Below are 21,741 nucleotides of genomic sequence, written 5' to 3'. Positions count from 1 at the left end.
TCAGCGTGCGTTCAGAAAGGATGAGTCGACTCCAAGTAATCCCAAGGTTGGCTTAAAAAAAATAATCTGATTTATTGATAACAATTTTTCAGAACAATTTCAAATGTCATTTTGACCTTCTAGGGCTCCAGATTTTTACTTGCTTTTTGAAAGACAGGGTAAGAAAACTTTAAAATGCACATAAGCTTATATAACTCTCAGATCAAAAAGTGCACTAACTGTTTGTGGGAAATAATACTGTTTAGAGCAGGAAAATACTTTAGTCTGATGTGGTTTCTGTATTCATCCCTCTGGGGAATCTGCCAAAGCAGAGAACTTTCAGTTTCCATAAGTACTTTAATAAACTTAAAAAGACTTCATGGCTCTTTCTAAATCTGTTTTTACATTACAGGAACACTTCAGCATGTTGTAGTATTAGTGATTTATATGTTTGACAGCCATTATACTCCCAAATGCTGGACAGCACATATTCCTGCTTGTGTTTCCAGTCCCTTTGGGTAGGCTGAGAGCAGGGCTGCAGCCCCATGGCATCCTTGTCATCATCTCAGGCTCCCTGCAGTCCCAGCTCTGACAGAGTGGGTGGAATTCAGTTGCCTGTACACAAAATTGTAAGGAGATGCTTTCCAGATTCAGCAGGTTCTACAGGCACTTCACTTTATCTTCAGTTTATAGCAATTTATCTGGCTTCCATCCCATTCTCCAAGGACTGTTTATGCCTTTCACATTTCATGTTTATGTGAAATGCACCAACAGCCCTTGGGACAAGGCCTGAAATGCAGGTGTAAGATCAGTACCTCCTTTGCTGGTCTTTGTGCAAGACCAATTCTCTGCCAATGGCAAAGCTTTCTATTTCCCATGAGAAAGCAAACTCAGAAAGAACTCTAGAGAAGCCACGATCCAGACCACTCCTGCTAAAGGTCTTTGTTATTCATAGCCCCTTGCACACCCACTGCTTTTAGCACCTCTTGTTCATTGCCCCTTGCACTCCCACTATCCCTGTGCTGACTGCAGACAAATGACACTTACACAATGCTTTGAACTTCTCAGGGCTTTTGTCAGCACACCATACCAGTACTGCCTTGCAGCAGTAAAACCCAGGAAAAGAATCCCCCAGGCACAATTCTTTATTTCACGTTTCTCTGCACCTGTCCATGGCTCCAAGGAGAGCCTTTACAGAGAAAGTCCATATCACAGAGTCAATTTGCTGCTGTACTCTTCAAATCCTGTTCCTTTCTTCATCCCCAAGTTTCAGCTGATAGCAGCATACATGAGTCCATTTCCTATTTAGTTTCCAAATAAAACATATGAATCTCTCAAAATTCTCACTGCTAGTGCTGGTTCTGGGAACTGTGAAAAATAGACTCTGAAGTGCATAGAAATTTTTTTTGCTAAAATCAGTTTTACCTGGACATAAATACTAAGAAAAAAAAAGTCAGAATTTCATCCATAAGGATGCAAATTTTTTAAAAAGAATCTTAAATACAAAAAGGAACCTGCCCTTGAGCCACAATTATCTTCCTTGGCAGGAATCATGTGGACTTAGAAGATCTAGAATCAGTAGTGAACTAACAAGAAATTCACTGTGAGACATAGTGACATGTCTTGAATGCAAAATCTCAGAGTTAGACTGACAGGGTGTAGCCTTCTAGAAACACAGATGTATTAACATGTCAATGAAAAAGCAAAAACCAAAGGCATTTCATTTATGGAAAGTTTTATTATATTTTCCCCTCAGCTGGTGCTCCATTACTACAGCCTTAGAAGAGTTTTGTTTCCCTAGGTAGACAGGTTTTCAACCGACTGTCTCTGACTGGAAACATCTAGGCTAGGTCAGATTTTAGACTCAGCCTTTCATTAATACAGCCAGATACAAAGGACCAGTGGAAATCCTGACCACCTGGAAGGCTGCAAGGGAACCAAAAACAACAAGAGGATTTTCATCATTTTCTACGTTTGAATAGAGAACCTTTCCTGTGCTTTGATCACTAAAGAGTTAAGCAATTACAACACACATTCAAGACATGGATACATTCTACATTTCAAGCTCTAATCAGAAACATGTGCAACTGTTTTTCCACTTATGAAGCTTGTGGTTTTATCTTCTCAGCAGCTTCAAGGACAGAAGGAAGGCTGACTTTGTCTCCAAATTCCTTCTCACGATGCTCCAGTAAAACACCCTAATCAAAGACACAAGAGAGAAATTCAGACATGTCTCCCTGCAAAAGATCCACTGCCCAACCAGACAATTCCAGGAAACAAATTTCTGCTTTTATATGAGAGAAAAAAACCTCCTAGACAGCCTGCAGTACCTGTGTTCCTGCCCCAATCACATATACACCTCCCAGGGTGAATCCTTCTCCTTCCAGATTTCCACTATATCCACTTCTCCAAGCACGGATGAAATTTTGCCAAACTCCCAAGCGGAAGAAGCCGGACAACATCATTTTTCGTCTGCGTGGACCATAAAACCCTTTCTGCAGGGGAACAGAAAATATGTCAGCAAACAAAGGGAAAAGGACTTTTCATTCATGTGGATTTTAAGCTCATCCACAAGTATTTAAGCCCCATGTACACCTACATCCCTACTGCTGACAACAGCAGTGCTTTGTGATAAACATATTTTTTCGGTTGGTTGGTGGTTGGGGTTTTTTAAATTCAGTCTGATTCTTTCACATAGGCAAGAGGGGAGAGAGAAAATAAAAGGATCCTCTAGTAGATTTTGAGTATTACATAGTCTTTTTTTCTTCAGAACCCAAATGATTTTTAAATGTGTCTCCTGATTTAGGGAGAAAGCAGGGCGGTGGCTCTGTAGGACATGAGATTGGCAATCCAGCACGTGCTGGTGTACTGGAACAAGCCATATCACTGCAATCTGGCCTGTACATCATGAATTAATTATATGTGTCACCTTCAAACCTTGATTCACACATCATAAACATCAGCAGGTCACACAGCCAGTGAAAGAAAGGAATAAATATTAACAGGCCATATTGTTTACCTGCTGAAGGGGAGGAGTAATCCTGCCACAGCACCTTATCAGTGCATTGCTACACTGCAGTTTGTAGGCTCAGCAGGATATATAAATATAGAAAAACAAAGCCAATTAACTTCTCAAACTCTAGTGCTGCTAAACCCTTTTGCAATCAGACTACATTCTACTTATTTATACAAATGCCTCCAAGAGGGCATTCATCGAATTGTTTTTAAACAAAAGAACACCAGCTTCACTATACCTTTTCATCCAGAAAGATTTCTCCTTTAAAGTAATGCTGAAAATCCTCCACTTCAGTCCCTATCTTCTCTTTGACAACAGCATAGAGAGGGACACCCAGCTTGGACAGCTGGGGTTTCAGAGAGGAGAGCTCAGAAGCCTCCTAAGCAAAGGAAAGAAACCCAAACATTTCAATCAATAAATGGAGGCTGGAAAGCTTCACCTTGAATTTCAAGACCATCAGAAACACACAACTTCTAGCCTGAGGCACAAGCCAGAAACAGACCTGTAACATTTAAACTAGTTGCACTCCTAGGCAGCTCTTCATCAGATTTACTACAATTTTTCTTTGTTAAACATGGAGGAAGCAGATTCTTCTGAGTATTTACTGGATAAAACATATTTTTAATTTAAAGCTGTAGAGATACTTTGCCTATAATACGGCTTCGATTATCTTCTGAAGTATTTGAGAATGGTAGAAATACAATGCCTGCACATCACTTTTTCAGAATTTTCAATCCTTTTTTCCAAGCTGACATCCATCATTTTCAGTCCTTCTGCAAAGTATTTTGAGGGGTTCTGTGCAAAAGCAGGCTATACAAGTTTACAGTAAGTAATGAAGATACACTCTCCTTCCTAATTCCTCCAGTAAAAAAATAAATCAGGGAATTTCCTCATAGACTTTCAGTATCCCAGAAGCAAACCTGCTTTTTCTGGTGTTTAAGAGTGTAAGGTGTCACCACTCATCTGCTCGGTTTTTTGTTCTCCTAAAGGAATCCCAATTCACACAGTTTGTACAAAGATCCCTGAGATTTTGAACAGATCAGAGTGTGCACTGAAAATGTTTCCTATCTCCCATGGAGAAAGGTCATTTTTACTGGACAGAATTCCCACATAAAAATCAACTCCACACTTTAAAAACATGGTCACAGTTTGCATGATCACTCTCAGTCACCTCACTGAAATACCTTAACTGAAAGGCTAGCAGGATATCTAGAATTCACTGAGTACCAAGGAGCAAACAGATAGGGATGAGCATACAGGAAAATTTGAAACTTTCAGTAATATTACTGCTGCTAATAGTAAAAAAATCACTCTGGGATTCCTGACTGAGTGTGTGAAAGTTACAGAGTCAGGCACCAGAGTGCATTCTCCTCCTGCCTACACTACAGCTGTTAGAGAGCAGAGCACTTGGACCTTCCATGAATTCTACACGTATTTACGCACTTACTACTGATGGGAGCAGATGCCTTAATGAAGAGGTTGCAAAATTAATTACTCCATGTTATAGAGCACTGAGTAACAACATAATAACTATTTTTCCCTATAGCTATGAGAAACATAATGTCCAAGGTGCAATGGCTGTTCCCAGGCACTGGGTACATTCAAATCGTGTTTTAGGTGTCTGCTTCCAAGGAGCTCCACCCAAGGAGCCTAATGTCAACTTAAGGATCAAAATTTGTTTTTCAACCCACCTTGTTATGGAACAGAAACTCCTTATCTTCAGAGTCTGTACCTTCCTGCCTCACATTTAGCACCCAGAACCAAGAGGTACTCCCTCTGTGCACACCTCTTTTTTGCAGATGAGCTTTATCTGATGGCTTTCTGCCAATCCAGTCTTGGGCTGTATTTGACCAGACACTACCTGGCCCACAGAGACTTATTTTGGACTACATATATAAAAATAGCTCATAAGACTCATTACCAACTGAATCTTGTGCAATCTCCCCTTCTAATTACCATGGGCTAGGTCCCTGGCAGATGTAAAATCACGTAACCATCACCTTCAGAAGGAAAAAGCTCAGGGCCTGGACCATACAAACCAGCTGCAAAAGAAACTAAGTATGCTGGTAGCTGGTGACCAGTTTTAACCATGAAACAAAACCTTTCAGATACTTTAGATGTATTTGATGACTGTGCTATTCATCCCCTCCCTTTATTTACAGACTATATATGCAAGCAGACCTCAACTCTTAATTAACTCCCAAGCCCAGCAAGTACCTCTCTGCACAAAAATCATCCAGGTCTTCGTACAGCCATGATCACTGCACCATTCTCCTTCCATAGTTCACGTGCTTTGAATGTCCTTTGTTCTGTTTGCACAGGAGAAACAACACCAACAATAATATCAGTCAGTCTTATTTATAATAATTAATACTTTATGGACCAACACAAAGCACTGCAGAGAATTCCACATTCAAATACAGTTCTAACAGAAAAACATTCTATATGTTTAAAAGGAGATTATTGCATTATTGATTTTTAGAAATGTGTCTTGTTTCATCCAGAAATAACAGTTTTGATTGTTTTTCCTTCACCACAAGTATTGGATATCAAGGACACTCAACTACAAGTCACAACTAGGAAAGACTAAGAAAACTGCTTCCAGCCCTGGCCTTAGAAAGGTTCTTATAAAAGTCCAATTCTTGAAGAATGTGATCTGAAATAGCCAGAATCTTACCTGATCCCAAAGTCTTTAGCTCTATCTCCTCTAAAAACTCCAGTGTAGCCTTCTCTGGCTTGGACAAAAATAAGTCAGTGTTAGCAAGGACAATCCCTGTCACAGCTGCACCAATGGCTCCCAGGCCAACAGACCACATGCCCATGGTGAAGGCCCCCAGGTCAGGCAGGAAGGACATTTCTGGAAAGAGAAAGGAAGAACAGCTCTAAAACTGAACATCAATGATGGTAGAGGATGAGGAATTGGATTTAAACAACAAAAAGCTCGTGCAGGTATTTTTTGGTTTAATGGAGATGGTCTGTATATTTATTAATGTACTGAAAGGGGTTTTAAAAGACAGAGATCACATTCCAGTTCTGTGGCTGACCCACATCAAAACTAGATATTGACAAGATGTTCTTATCCTTCCCTGCCACCAGCCAAAAATATCAATAATTAAGTGCTCAGATGCAATGAGGAGAAAGATGATCAAAGTGTAATAAAGAGCCTCTAACAATATGACCTGTACATTAGCCAGTAATCTAAATTATTTCAGTAAGGCAGCAGTTTCTTTCAAATAAAAGGGAAGGATTTGTAAATTAAATTAGTGTGTGTTTTACACACACTAATCTATATTAAACAGTGAAGTTTACAAATATACTATAGAAGACTTGGGGAAAAAAAATCTAAACCTGCTCTATCTGGTTCATCATAACTGGTAACCTTTCACATTCCTTACAGTTCCCCACTGAGAACCAAAGCAGGCACAAAGCCAAACTTGGAGCTCATGCCTGCAGACAGAAAAAATGTAGACTTGCAACCATTTTATTACCCAGTGACACTGCAAACATGCTTGGGACAGCACCTTATTCCTCTGTGCTAGCTCACTGCCACTCTTGCTAAAGCAGAAAGGACAGCAGGAACAAACAGGCTGCACTCACACACACCACTGGGAACCAACAGCATTGCAGGGGGAACCATCACATACAAATATTCCAGCGTTAAAGTACAAACCCTGCTGGTGGTGGCTCAAGTTGGGAGGTGATTTTGTTTAACCACCTTCCACAAGCCCCCACAGCCCAATGCTGACCCTTGCAAGTGTTTCACAAGCCTGCAAAGGGCATCCACTGGGGCAGTATCAGTTATTGAGGATGCTGGAAATCACAACAGCCCTGCCTCACGGACAAAGTTCAAGATCCAGTTCTGTAATAACTGGTACAAGAGTCACTGGAGTTTTGGCAGCACAAGAAGTCACTGTACACTTACATCTCAAGGACTGTGTATTTGCACTGTATTTGCACTCACACAACTGTAGCATTACATATTATGGAGAATCAATTTTTTTTTCACAAAACCCCTATTTCCTGATAGAATATTTTGGTAAATACTGCTGTCTGTATATACTTTTGTATGGATGAGGTACCCACCTCAATAAATGTAAGAAAATATTACTCTTTTGAACTGTGACTGCTAATAAACCAGACATACACACCATCTTTATCCCCATAGCATAGTTGCCAGAATTCAGAAACAATTAGGAGTAGCTCCTCAATTTTGTGTTCAGAATTCTCTGTGAGAAAACCCCTTTTTATCCTTAAATCCTGAATCAGAATACTACTGATAAACAAATGCAACATTGGGAAACAAAAAATAAAAAAAGAACACACTGTTCTTTTAACAGCATACTTGGTTTCAAGGGAGGCAGTATCATGGTATCTAAAAATGTAAGTGACCCATGCTCCTGAGCAAGAAACAAGGCCAGTTTACACAAACATCATGCAGATAAGAGAACAGATCCCACCCTATCTCACCACTTGTTCCTAACCAAGGCAAAACTTCCTTGACTCCATCTGCTTTCTTTACATACGTCTTTCAAACATGAAGTCATGTTGTAATGACATTTTTTAATATCTGCCTCTGACACCTATCAGAGACCATCCTGACCGCAGCCTTTGGAATGATGCAAATGTAACTCCAAATATATGTAATGCAGCAATATCCTTATGTTAAGACTTAAAATCTCAGTAGCATGCCCAATTGGATAAAGCCCTGCTCCCTCCCAGAGTTGGATTACCCAGTTATTTGGATTTCAATCTCATCAGGTCAAGAAGTGATTTGTTTTTTTTTCATTTATAGTTACAGGCAGTGGAGGGGGAACCCAACTATTAAACCCTTGTGCGCATCATTTGTGTACAAAAATGTTACAAAATTTGTGGCAAGTGATTAATGAGTAGTTCTCACATAGCTTTTCATTTTTATTAGCATAAAGAGCATCTCTAAAAGTCAGCTTCCAATCAGTAGTTATTGATCCAGGCGATCATTAAGTGTAGTTGGACTCTTTGTCACTCTCCACACAGTGACCAAAAACTCAACCTTATATATATGGGAAATTTTTGCTATTTATATAAATAGGAAAAAGGAAAATGCAGCTCTGCAGGGTGATACTTAAATTTCTCCCCTGCTAAGCAAATACCATAATGAGCCACTTTGAAAAATATGCACGGGAAGCAGCAGGCAGGATTATTAAACCATTTGCTAACGAGACAGGCTGAGCCCTGCCGCATCATGTCATTGAACCCCGAGTGCCGGGACTGACTGGAAAACAGCTCAGCACTTGCAACTAGCAGCTCCATTTCTGGCAGGCTGCTGTTTATGAAGGCCATCTGAAGCTCAAAAGGACTTCACAACCCTCCCCTCCCTGCCTTAAAATACAAACAGATCAGGATCCTAAACACAAGAAAGAAGACACAAGAAAGCATCCCACAAGCCATAACCCACGGGAGGAGACAGGAGAGCATCCCGCAAGGGGTGCAGCACTCACCAGAACCCATGCGGGCTGCGGAGCGCCCCGCGGGAGCGCAGCCCCAGGAGCGGAGCCCGGCTGTGCTGCAGGGCAGGGCAGGGCAGGGCTGGGCTGGGGAGGAGCCCGCAGCCGCTCCGGGACCGGCCCGGTCACTCCCGCTCTGGTCACTCCCCCTGTCCGGTCACTCTCCCTGCCCGGTCACTCCCCTTGCCCACTCACTCTCTGCCCCAGCACCAGCACCGCTGGCCAACCCAGGGCAAGGCTCAGTTCAAGGGATCCCCACCGTTCAGCCTCCTGGCTTGCTTTTTATCTGAACACATGGTCAGCCTTTCCATGGGGCGGGTAGGCACAGGGATTACAAAAAGCCTTTCTGAAGCTGGGAACGCGGCACAAAACTTTTAGATCTGCATGCTAAGCCACGCTCTTCTGTAGAACTGGGCGTTTTTACAAGTAACTTTTCCCCTGTGTTTCAGCCTATTCTACATCTAATCCTTTCAAAAATGCACGCAGAATGCCAAAACAATACCAACAACCCTGGAAAAAATTAAAAAGTCATCACAATGCACAATATTAGGAAAAAATTATTAGTATAGAGGCCATACCTCTATGGAGAATTAACCCACTGTTTCTATAGTCAGTTACCTGCTTTAGTGACAACATCCCTTTGCTAAAACACATCATTTTCTCTGAGACTATCGGATCTTCAACTTCTCAATTCTGTTAAAACTTCCAGAAAAAAAATGAACACTCCTCTTTAAACAGTACAGGCCAAAGAAAAAAGGAAAAACATCTTTTTGTGTGTGTGTTTTCGTGGTGACCACAAGAGATCTACAAAGTAACAGTGAGTTATTTTATGGCCTGTCAGTTAACCAGAATTTGAACCAGCTTAACCTTATTAATCCTGTTTTAAGTGCTAGTGGAGGGTCTTCACTTTTGTCAAGACCACTTAAAACGTTGTTTTCTAGATGCCTCATTTCCCTCCCACCCACAACCAAAGAAAAAATTGTCATTCAAAGGACAGCTATCCTTAAACATTTATTTTAAGTATAAACAGGACCCATTGCAGCTGTGTCCCTCTGTTTTCAAGATGCCAGTAAGACTCAGAGTAGCAAACAGATTTCCTCACATACTTTTCCTAAAAAGAAAACTGTCTTGCAAGTTGGACAGCACTAGCAAATACTCTCTAGCCTCAAGTGGTTTTGACCATTGCATGTTCTTCCTTCCACCCCCACTCCAGCTTCCCCAAGACGTTCCATATCAAGCCTAAAAATGCTTCAAAGCTTTGTCAGAACTTGCATATCCCAAACAAGTTGAGCTGATTTTTTATGAGACATTTCCCACCTCCCCCCACCCCCCAAAAATGAGTCATGACTACAAATAGCTTTCTAAGTTACCTCCTATAAAGAAAATTTACAATTCTCAATAACCTGGTAACATGCTCATCAAGATTTCACGAGCTTTTAAATACCATTAGGGATTGCAAAATACAGCATCCTGACAGACCTTCAAACTTAGCCCTGCTTGAAGCCAGGATCTGACTGGAGAAACCTAGAAATACTCTTCCAACTTAAATTGGTCTGTAAACACCAAAATCAATGCACAGAGAAGCCTCCTAGCATTTCTTGTGGCATAAATGTAATTTTCACAACACAAGGGATTATTTTTCTCCTTTCTTTTTAGCATTGTAAAGCCCTAACAAACAGTACACTGTGTTGAGAATAACAATCATCTTTTTAGATTTTTCCCAATTTGGGCATGGTTCACTACTGAATTCTGTGGCCGTAGCTGTAGAGAAAGTTGCTGTGTCAAGCAAACAAACCATACTCCTTCCTTTGAAAGTTGCTATCCCCATTCTTGGACTGTTTTAAAGAAACCCAACATTTCAACAAGCCTCTTCTTTAGAGCAAGAGAGAGCAAAGAGCTCTGGCACATGGCTTTGGAAATCTCCCAGCTCTCTTGGTGTATTGAGAGGGAACAGGCAGCTAGACACTGAATGGAAAACTTCAGATCTCTAATGAGTCAGTGAATGGATGCCATGGAGATGGGAGATATTTCATGGAGCACAGAACTGCAAAAAGTACCTGTCTGAAGATAACACAGGATGAAGTCACAGCTTGGTCTGCTGGTGATGCAGAACAGGAAAGCTGCACTCTGTGTCAGTCTGAAGAGGTGGTGGAGGAAAGGGAAAACCAACAGACCCACTAATACAAGTCAGCATTTACTGAAAGCACAGCCGTGCTAGGCAGCAAGTGATCCCTCCTGTTCCCACACAGTGGATCCATGAATTCTAAGATTCAAGGTTAAATAAAGATTTTCCCACCCTTTTGGGTTCTTAGGCCTTGCTTATATTTTCACTTTCTATATTTTAACTCTCACATTTCTCACAATATACAATTCATAACAGCAAAATTGCTAATAAAAGCAAAGACACAAGAAAACGGACACGTTTCAACTGCACCCCATAAGGCAGAGGGGCTCTATGCAGGAAGGAGGCTGTAACACTATACCCACCCAGGGCAGAATAATTCCCACACAACCTCACTTCCCCTTGTCTGTTATGAACCAGCTCTCATGGGAACAGTGCTCCTCTGGTTATAAAAGAAAAGGCTGGAAGACCTCCAAGCTGGTCAATCCAAGGTGGATTTCCTGAGCTGAGCGATTGCACCCAGAACCCAACCAGTGCATCGCGAATGAAATGAGAAACGAAGCACGGAGCCTCTCTGTCCTTCACGGATCCTGCTGTGCCTACTCACACACGGCATAAGACTGCCTAGCAAGCAGGGATCTCTCAAAACGCCAAACCACGAGGGCAGGATTTCAAACCTCGGCATGGCGAGAGCCGCGGCGGTCCCCAGCCGCCCCTCGGTGCTCAGCGCTCGCCTCCCCCGGCCAGCGCGCTGCGGCCGCGACCCGGGGCCAGCGGGGAGGAGAGAGCAGCCCATGGGGGACAGCCCGGCACAACGGGACCCGCGACCCTGCCACCCGCCGGACGCGCACTCTGCGGCCCCGCACTCACTGTCCCGCCCATCCCCGGTGCGCCGCACGCACACGCGGCCCCGCACTCACCCCGCATCCCGGCCCCGCACCGCGGCCCCTGGGCCCCGCACTCACACTCACCCCGCCCCGCGGCCCCGGGCCCCGCACTCACAGCGCCGCCGCTCCCGGGCCGCTGCGGCCGGCACCGCCCCCGGCGCCCTCCGCGCACGCCCCGCTGCCAGCCGCGCTCGGTGCCCTTCGGCCCGCGGCTGTGCGCCGGTGCGGCCAGCGGGATTAGCCCCGCGTTAGCGGCTGGAGCGGATGAAAGCCTTCTGCTCCCTCTCCGAACCCATTGTGGCCTCTCGGGGGCTACTGCAGCTTCTGGCTAAGAGGAGAAATGAAATACATTATGGGATACAGTGCTTAAATAGGCAAGGCAAAAAAGCACCCAACCCACAACGACCTGAGTCCAAGAATGTAGTGAGCTTATCATTCAACTAATCTGATTAATGGGGCACTTAGAATGTTTGCATATATATTGCATTCAAGAATATACTTGCTCAGATAAGCCAGCCAATAACATGTCACAACATCGTTTAACAAACACGCTCTTCAGATACTTGTGGTCATTGGGCACCACTCCAACCACAAACTCAGAGGACCTGTCTTCACTACATTGAGACTATTTCCTGACATCTCCTCTTAACCCGGCAGCTAAAATCCCAAACAACAACAACAACAACAAGGTAGTAGCAATGACAGAACAGTCTGGTCTGTCTGGTAACACAACTGTAGCTCAGGAGAATGAACATAACCCTTTTGATGCTACTGGCATGTCTACATTCCACCAACCACTGTTTCACTGTTTTTCACAAAGTTTCAAATTTAAGTAGACAAAATGGCCTTTCCTTATCACTCTGCTCCTACAGCAGAGCACAGCACAGCCATGTGCTGCCCGTAAGCCACATGGAATAGCACGTTCTGCAAAAGAGCCTATTGCACCATGTTGCAGTGCACACGTCAGAATGGCATGGGCTCAGGCAGTTGAAGGAAAAGATTTTGAGTCTTCTTGCCCAAAATTGTGGTAGTTATGCTTTTATCTACACACATTATTTTAGAAATCAAATGGATTGTAAAAAGCACTAAAGCCTTAGCAGCAGTAAAAAAATAGCGTAAGCAAACCTCATGGCAGAAACAGCATTACCAGATTGCCTGAAAGAGATGGGGAATTTGAAAGGATTAAGGATTAATTTGTGGCTGCTTTTTTCCTGGGAAGTACATGAAACAATATCTCTGCTTTGTCTCCTTAAGCAGTGTGGGTTGGTTTTCTGTCAACACCAAACATAATATGCTGAAGTGACTTTGTCATTTTTTTAAAATTCAATCAGCATTGAATCACAACATCTGAATATATGTATCTGCCATGCTGACACTGCAATCTTTAGAAAAACATTATGAGCAAAAAAAAAAAAATGATTGGCAAATTTTGTCAGCCATCATTGCATAATTGAAACCCTAATTTCTGCAGGCTGTCAAGATTCCTTTCTTCTGAATTTGACTATGGTTGTGGACCAAGCTGACAACATTTGGCAATGGCAAAATGGCAGCTCCATTATTTTTGTTTCCATGGTAAGTACACAAAATGAACTTTTTTCTTAAAGATACTTCTGCACATTACACCTCTAACAGCCTGGTAGCTGGCCTGTCACAATTCTATGGTAGCCAGTATTGCTGAGGAAGAAAAAAACCCATCTATCACAAAATGAAAATATCTATCTATTCTTTCTCTGGGCAGGAGTCCATGACAAGGCACCAGGCGAGAGTAACAGGCAGTTCCTCTCTGAAGGGACTCCGATTTCATTTGTCCCTATTGTAAAAATGTTGCAAAAAATGCAGCAAAATCTGAGCCCACACATCTGGTTCATAGCCCCCTACTTTACAAAGCAGCAAAATAATTTGAATGCCTGCACACATCTAATAGACACAGAATCCAAAGAAATATGGTGTCATGAAAATCTACTGGAATCTAACCTTCCCTACCCACACCTCCAGAAAAGCTTGCTTTCCTTGAAAAGCTACTGTATTGCATTAATGGAGTTGCAGCAAAAATTACTTTGTCTTTATTAAAATATCTTTGCCTTCATTGCTTCAAAAAGTAGTGAAATTTTGGCAGGAAAACAAGAACTTACCTTCTTTGGTTTTCTGTGTTTTCCTCTTGATAAAATCATATTAAGATTGATCTATTATAGTTAAGTTTTTCCATACACTTATTCACATGTTATTCATATATTTTTCCTCTTTAAAAAAGAGACTAATAAACTCTTTAACACATACACATTCACAAAGGGATGAGAGACACCAATATTTAATCTCCAAGTTCCCAGGTTTTGAAGAATGTTCTTAAAAAACACATTCAGCCTTTCACTTCCTGCCTTCTTCATAATTCAGTTTTATAACAGTGAATGAGGAGAATTAGTCTGTAAACTGCTTGTACATCAGTTAATTAAATTTCCCTGGCATGCCTGTAAGTCAGAATGCAGTGTATCAGTAGCTGTGCTAAAACATGATCTAGTATTACGAAATTTTCAATTCATGTACTGAATGACAAAGCTGTGCATTATTTCAGGAGTTTTTTTTCTTTTTCTTGTTGGATCATGCTTCTATAAATCAGCCTTAGACCAAGGGTATTGTTAGACAAATGGCTTACATTAAACAAACTGTCTTTTCTATGAAGAAACAGGAGATCTCCAAAGCAACAAGGAAAGACAGTCATGGGATCTAAGCCCCAGGTCTGTAAAAGGACTTCCAGAATTTCAATACCAAGCCAGTAAGATTAGATGTACATATAAAAAAATAAATACAGCTTGAACTTTTCACCTATGTGCTATTAAAGGCAAAGCCACAGAGATTCAGACTGATGTAGATCTCCAGAAGGCCAGGCAGAAGCTCTCTCTCGTTTGAAGTGTCCAGTGACATGTACCTGTGTAGGGGTGTTCTCAACCACATCCTGATTGTCAGGAAATAAACACAGAGTCAGCCTAGACACAGAATCTCAGCTTTCTCTTAGCTCAGATCAGGGTGCTGAAGTCAGAAGAAACCAAAGGAAATACAGGTCTTTTGAAATTAGTTCATTCACATAAGCAGTTCACAGTGGGACACCAAGAAGGGATTGGTGCAATACCCTCCATCTGGTCAAGAACAGGAAGAAAGAATTAATAAGTCTTTTCAGTGGGTACACAGACTCTTGCAACAAATCTCTTTTGCAATAGCCTAATAAACACTGAATCACAGAAAAGCCTACCATTTACAAGACAAAAGATAACCAAGGCATTTGGAAAGTGCAGATGAGGTCATTAGTCCTCCCACTGTCCTTCAGTCTTTAAATATCCTTGTGTTAGGTAAGTGTAATTACTAAGTATAAGCAAAATGGAATCTGTATTTTGTCTGTCTCCTGTTTACTGCAGCGCTACAAATATTCTCATAGTAGGTAGGACACTGAAGACCAGTAAAACAAAGTTATATTTAATGACTATTCAAGCCACTAGAATGGTGATCAAGCCTCAGGCTCTATAAGCAAAACCAGGCTCTTCAACATCTCAAATTACCCACAAAGATAGCACTAAAAAGTCAGAAACTGCACTTCTGCAAGATCAGGACATCAGAGCAAAACAAGTAATTTTGCAGTGATCCTAATTCATCACCTGCAAGTACTGTGCAGCTTCTATTAAAATCCAGGCACTCAGCACGTTTCCAGGCTATTTTTCTTACAAGTTACTGTGATAAAACTGGCATGTTTATTTTTTGCTATGGACTTCAAGAGTAGCTAAGCATCTTACAATCTATAGAAGTCATGAGTAAGGCCAAGAGTGCTTGCATTATTGATGCAACTGAAGCACCCTACACTGTCTTTAAGACAACTTTCAGCCAAATATGTATCTCACCGAGGTACACAATTTAGCTGTTACTAGAAGCATTTGTCCAAGATCTAAGGCAGAAAACTGGGCTTCCTCTAACAAATTTGACCTTCTAGAGTAGAAGATGAGCTGTTCTTAATATTTAAAATCTGGGAGAAAAATTCCACGATCTCTTTTGCTAAAGAACATCCATGTGATAAACCCAAAATAACCCTGGTATTAGAAGTACTGGTGCCAATGTGGGTCATTTTGACAGAACTTGGCTAGGAATCAAGTGCCAGCAAGCTCAGTTCCAACTCCTGGTGGCAAGGTTGTAATGAGTAGTTAGGCACAGTAAACTTCTAATCTAGCAGAACTACAGCCACACTCTAACCATAGCCTTAGAGCTGAGCTCTTAATCCTCTTATTACACTGAGCTATTTGTCTGTGTAGCTTTCTTCTGCTAGAGCAAAACACAAATTTGTTACTTTCAAACTGAATTTCAACACTGCATTTCTGTATTTTGTGATAGTATTTGTTTTTTATACATCAACCTAGGAAGGGCTACAAACTATGTATTTCATTTTCAATGCATAGTTTCTCTTTAACTCTTGGTGAACTTTCTTTTTGAGAGGTTATGCTCATCTCTCACGGGCATACAAACAATTTCCATGTTGACATCTACCATTTTTACATAACTTGATCACAACAGCTTGAAAGAGAAGCAATATAACAAAGTATCCAAAGCACAATCATAGGGTATCTGAAATTAACAACTCTAAACAATGACTTAACCTGGTAAGGGTGAACATCATGGAGAAATGCAACAGAAAGATGTTCTACTTACCTAGCAAGGTACATTTCAAGCCCACAGCATCCCTTCTGCAAGTCCTATTCCCAAAAACATATGGGTTTATGTGCCTTTAATGGGAATGTGGCAGACTCCCAGCAGAACAAAATTAAATCACAATCAGCCTTTCTTCCTAGCACCAAATTAAACTCCATAACCTTTCCTTGTGACTGGTTTAGTCACCAACATAGAAGTCAAAGTTAGCAAAGATATTGTTTAGACTTTGCCTGAATGGCTGCTTTGTTAGATAAAGCCTGTCAAATTGTAATTGGTTTGAGAAAAGTTGATAAGGTTTTTTTTGCTCAAGTTAAAAAAAAACAAAACACAAATATAGTCTTCTGTTAGTAATATGTTTAAGTGTACTTTCTTTCAAGCATTTCTCCCCACACCCATTTTGTTCACATCCACTGAAATTTTTTTCCACTCTATAAACTGTCAAGCAAATTTAAGTATAGCACATAATTAAAATGATTGTGTAGGGGGTAAAAGCCAGGAACTTTTCTGTTAATTTTGCTAAATTAATAGCAAGCATAATTTTAATGCATTTTGTATCCTATTCTTGATTTAACTAAATTTGTATTTGGGTGACAAGTGGGTGACTATGGGACAGCATGATGTGTGGTATGAAATAGTGTGTAGATTGAGAACTGTCAAGGTTGCCATTTGTGTGCTGCACTACCAATCCAGCATTTTAACAGGGATGGTTATTTGTATCTGGCAGGTTAAGCCTGGAACACAGGCTTTTGGAAGGGAAAGGAGTAAAGGGCAGTGGTAAGGCTAATGGCATTTCAAGCCACAGCTACCCAGGAAATGATCCATGTCATTGCCCATTCCTGTAGTTTTACTACTATGATCCAAGAACAATTCAACAAAAAAAAGTTAGCACCCTGAGATAATTTGGCAAATGCTTTTCTGCCTATGCCAGCTATTGTTCCAATAACAGACAACCTGCAGAGGCTCTGTCTGCTTAGCTGAAATGGAAAAAGCTCTAGAGAAGAATAATTATTGAAAATGTGATTAATTTACAGCTTCTCATGTGTAGTAAGAGATAGACTACAGACCCAAAAGGTTTATGGGATATGCATGAAAGTCAATTCACCTGGGAGATGACAGGTGAAGAAAGATGACTAAAGACCTACCAAGCCAGATGAGCAATGCCCTAGATGCTAAATAGGGAGACAGTGAATTCACAAGAATTCTGAATTGTAGCCATTTGACTCACATGGAAACCATCAGAGTTGTGTTCTTGCTGAACCAGGGGAAGCCCTAGGTAAGCACATTACAGATGACTCAGAGGAGTTGGCTCTGGACTGAGGCAATTTCTAAACGGCAGAGATGCCAAAGACAACCCTATCATCAAATGCCATGGGTTAAGCTTTGGATGAAATACAGAATAAACAGGAAAAATTATATTTCCACTTTAATTAAGATGGTATTCAGGCTCACTCTAATTAGTTAATTTTTAGTAATTTCCTTTAACTCTTGCTATTAAACCATTCAGCTCATTAAGAGCCACAGAACATCACAGATATCTAAATGACTGCCTAAAAGCTGCAAGCAGTTCATTAGGTGCCTACAATCAAGCTTTTCTCCCAAAGGAAGAAGGCATCAGTAACTACCCTTCCATTAATCCAGGGTTCTCTTTCTCTGTCAAAACAGCAGCAAATTACTCACATGCTAAAATCCACTGAGAGTTTACCCTTCCCAGGACAGCATCTCCTCTATGTGCATCAAAGGACTGTTACACAAAGAAGCCAAACATAGCTTTTTTCAGAAATGCTGACTTTGTTAAATATTAACAAAGCTCTATGGCATCTTTATGCTATTACTAAAGAAAACAGTGTCTTGAACCAAGAAACACATGGCTGTTCTTGTGAAATCCTAATCACTATGTCCTTAATACTACCAGGCAGGTCATCACTTAGGGAAAGTGACAATGTCCCTGTGAACATATTTTTTCCTTATCTGATCATTTGCCTTAACCATCCTGTGATTGCTTCATGCTACGCCCTGCAATTATTATCTGGTATTCTCTACCTGCTTTTGTATTCCCAAATTTCATAATATATTAATTACTTCATGTCACTGTATAAATAGAGCACCCAATCAAAATTAATGACCTATGGAATACTTTTTGCTATCCCAAATAAATATGGATGGTTTGCAATTTTAATAGCTATAAAAACAAATATATGCAGCTCACAAAATGACCAATTTTTTAAAGAAGATCTAGGTAGTTATGCTTCAAAATTCAGAGCTAATGAAAGCTTATAGAGACCATCTTCCCATTAGTCAGAACATTCATGAACATAAATAGGGCTTCATAACCACAAAGGTGAGTCAAATTCCTTAAACAACACTAAATCAAGCTGAGTGGATAAAGAAGGGAAATGAAGAATGACCAAAGTCTAGTATTTAATTTAAAAAAAAGGCTTTTAATATAAATCTGAATACAAAAATAACCAAAACACCCTACAGTCATCACAAACAAATCTCCAAGGTTTTCTCCTGTTAGTTCCCTGACAGTTTGGCAAGGGCTTGTTTTCTCTGTTGTGCAGTCATATGCTCACAGGCTTCCAAAATATTTACTACAATTAAAGTCTGTTGAACTGTTTTTGCTTTTACCCATATTCTTCCATTCATTCCCAGCACCATCTCAAATGGGTACAATTGCGACAACTCTTGAATTATTTCACATTTGGGAGCCAAGAGCCTGTAAACAAGAGCAAAAACAAAAAGGTCAGAGGAAGGAGTGCCCACACTTACAGACACATTATTATTGACCAGCAGCTCCAGCAGTGCTGCTATTATGGGAGCTATTTAAGAAACACTGAAAGATTATAAAGTTGCATATACATCCAAAACAGCAATACAGTATCAGATTTTCAAGGCTCCTGTCATATAAAATATATGCACCTAAAAAAATTAAACCATTGTAAATTTAGGTTTTTTTCTCATTAGATTCAGAAGCAACCCCTGACTACTTTAAAGTGAATTGATACTTCTACAACCATTCTTAGTTAATAAATTCTAAAAGTACACTGTTTGACCAAATGACATTTTTGAAATGTTATTTGACACCCCAGAGGTGTCATTCAAAACAGGACTTCCCTTCTACTTCAGGAAACAGTATTAAGAGCAATAAACAGATTACTTCATTTTTATTAGACAACACTATACTAAATACTGTAACATGTCTAGGATTAAATCAAGACTGAACAAGTATTCACAAAAGCTAAAATCATATCAGGATTTAGCAGTTTACTTGTAATATGCTGTTATTTTTTTACTTGCATACAGTGAAAATTTGGAAAACAGAATGGATGCAAAAAGCTTTTGTATCAGTTCACACTGACTTCTGATAGGACCTATAAATCAGACAGTGACAGGAATGAAAAAGCTGCTCTGCCAGATTGCTTATCCAAAGAATGAAAAAACAAAGAGCTCCACCCAAAAAGCACCAACAAAGTTTGACTATTGTTTATCCACATAACCTGGTATTCTTTGACAGTCAGTCACATAAAAATCCTGTATTTACATCAGCATAAGCAACTCCAAACTTCATGATACATTTAAAAGCTTACGAAACAGTACCTGGACTAATGTGTTAGTTTTAAACTAAAGAGCCTACATTTTTTAAATCTGTATCTTTGTTTCAGTGTTATTTATTTTTCTTTGGAAGTTGGAAAATAATGTGTACTGATGTGCAAAGATCCCTTTTGTCAGGAAAAGCTGTCAGCAAACATACACCTCTACTACCCCATGACACACAAAAAGGACAACAAACATTGCCAAGTTTTAAACTCCAAGGCAATATGTACATACTTGAAACGCTATCCTGAATGTTTGACTTCCTCAGGTTACTACTTTTATTTTCCATACTGCCTTGGCAACCACATCGCTTATGTTAAACAGGTGATGCAACACCACACAAAAGAGCTTCTAAGTCTCTTAAGAGGAAAAATAAACTTTCCTTCTAGATCAATCCATACTCTATTCAGTAAATCTGGTTTCAGTGCACTACAAGAATCACACAGGCTGGTTTACCAAACTGCCCACACCCCTCAGAAGAAACAGCTGTGGGAATCTTACAGTGGCTACTTACATTTTTTAATACTTACTTTCTTATTAGACCTAAGGAAACTTTAAAGAGGAAGCCATCTTGTCCAATTATTCCCATGCCACTTGACTTTCCACTGCTGTCTATACAGACCATCTCTGGTTCCATGTCTTTATTTGCTACAACGAACTGGCCATAAATGAGATCTCCCACCTAAACAAAATAGGGTCAAAGAACAAAGGTATAATCTCTTATAATGATTTAGTAGGACAACAATAAAAAACATCACACAGGCCTATTTGTTTTTTCTTTACAGCTCCTTTTACATTCTGGTAATGGCATTTCATCTGTGTGCAGAAACTGTAGCATGCATGTGCTACCCAACCACTCATAGTAGTGTTGTTAAAAGAAGACACACAATTAACAGCTTCTACCAGCATCACATATTTTAAAACTTTAACATCAGAGTGCCCTTTCAGATGCACCTTACTCATGAACTGCATCTGCTCCTGGCAGCACTATGAGCAAATTAAAACACGAGAGTGATGCACCCGGCCAGCTGAGTGAGAGGAGAGCCCGCCAGTTACAGAAAGAAACCCCAGAAAGGCGGCGGCCTACTGTTGCAAAATCCGAGGAGGACCAAGGTGAAACCATTACAACCAGACTTGCCCACCTCCTCTAACGCGGGCTTACGAAAATACTTCCCCTAAGAAAAGCTAGTGAAACGCACCAGAGCCGCCACCAAAGGACGCAGCTGAAGCGTTACCGCCGGCTAACAGGGCACTCACCTGCACGTTCGGCCTGTTCCTCTTGGTGGCGCCTTCGAAGGCCAGGTAGGACAGGGAGGCCGGCTCGCTGCCGCCCACGTCCAGCCTGAACACGTCCCCCGCTTTGGCCGTCACGATCCCTATGACGTGGTCGCCCTTCACCGGCACATACTGCAGCGGGAGAGGCGGACAGAGGGTCAGGGGAGCGCGGGTGAGGCGGGGGCTAACACACAAACACACATATGGACACCCGGGCCCCGCCGCGCCCCTACCCGCTTCTGCTGCGAGTCCACCCAGTAGGCGCCGCCGCCCCCGGGCCGGTGCCGCAGCAGCCCGCACTTGGTCACCAGCAGCCCAGCCCCGCTGCGCCGCAGCCCCGGCCCGCACAGCAGCCGCCCCTGCGGCGCGGTGCCCGCGCTCAGCCGCAGCCGCTCGCCCTCCGCGTCCTCGTCGTAGTGCGCGGGGAGCAGCAGCAGGTCCCCGGGCAGCACCACCTGCCCCACGAGGGCCTCGGCCGCCGTGCCGCGCTCCGCCGCCATGGCCGCCATGGTGCACGGCCCCTCAGGCCGGGGCGGGCGGCTGCGCCTGCGGCCTGCGCGCGGCGTTCGTGGGGCGCCAGCGACACCTCCCGGCCGGAACGGCCCGGACCGCCACAGCCGGGCCCGCTCGATCCCCGAGCTGTTGCAGCGGCTCCTCGCCCCTCACGGCACCTCCGGCAGCTGCCGGTCCGTCAGGGAGGCA

At 41.9% G+C, this 21,741-nt stretch overlaps 2 protein-coding genes across 7 annotated transcripts; both read right to left on the bottom strand.

The window, feature by feature from the left end:
- Window positions 1–1,697: 1,697 nt before the first annotated feature.
- On the bottom strand, window positions 1,698–11,757 carry PRXL2A (peroxiredoxin like 2A). 6 transcript variants are annotated; one of them, XM_064716836.1, is made up of 6 exons: window positions 11,603–11,757; window positions 5,673–5,852; window positions 5,213–5,304; window positions 3,234–3,374; window positions 2,310–2,474; window positions 1,698–2,177 (listed from the first exon to the last, which is right to left on the bottom strand). In XM_064716836.1, the coding sequence occupies exons 2-6, from the start codon at window positions 5,848–5,850 to the stop codon at window positions 2,079–2,081; spliced, it is 675 nt and encodes a 224-aa protein (XP_064572906.1). In that variant the 5' UTR covers window positions 5,851–5,852; window positions 11,603–11,757; the 3' UTR covers window positions 1,698–2,078. The 6 variants fall into 6 exon arrangements, with proteins under 6 accessions (XP_064572906.1, XP_064572904.1, XP_064572905.1 ...); XM_064716834.1 differs by having other exon boundaries at window positions 5,673–5,853; window positions 11,581–11,709; XM_064716835.1 differs by having other exon boundaries at window positions 11,572–11,679.
- A 6,833-nt stretch (window positions 11,758–18,590) lies between these two features.
- On the bottom strand, window positions 18,591–21,547 carry EXOSC3 (exosome component 3). The gene is made up of 4 exons (XM_064717235.1): window positions 21,273–21,547; window positions 21,022–21,171; window positions 20,295–20,446; window positions 18,591–18,886 (listed from the first exon to the last, which is right to left on the bottom strand). The coding sequence occupies exons 1-4, from the start codon at window positions 21,537–21,539 to the stop codon at window positions 18,685–18,687; spliced, it is 771 nt and encodes a 256-aa protein (XP_064573305.1). The 5' UTR covers window positions 21,540–21,547; the 3' UTR covers window positions 18,591–18,684.
- Window positions 21,548–21,741: the final 194 nt, after the last annotated feature.

This window comes from Zonotrichia leucophrys, chromosome 6 (genome assembly GCF_028769735.1).
Source record: "Zonotrichia leucophrys gambelii isolate GWCS_2022_RI chromosome 6, RI_Zleu_2.0, whole genome shotgun sequence".
In the NCBI taxonomy this organism is placed as follows: domain Eukaryota; kingdom Metazoa; phylum Chordata; class Aves; order Passeriformes; family Passerellidae; genus Zonotrichia; species Zonotrichia leucophrys.
This window is presented reverse-complemented; position numbering and strand designations above follow the sequence as displayed.

Bases quoted from the DNA above. Each gene is read 5' to 3' on its own strand.
- EXOSC3 (XM_064717235.1), bottom strand. From the start codon at position 21,539: ATGGCGGCGGAGCGCGGCACGGCGGCCGAGGCCCTCGTGGGGCAGGTG. The intron at 20,447-21,021 runs GTGAGTGCCCTG...TATTTTGTTTAG, and splicing joins GGAACAGGCCGAACGTGCAG to GTGGGAGATCTCATTTATGG. The intron at 18,887-20,294 runs GTAAGTATTAAA...TCTTGTTTACAG, and splicing joins TCCTTAGGTCTAATAAGAAA to GCTCTTGGCTCCCAAATGTG.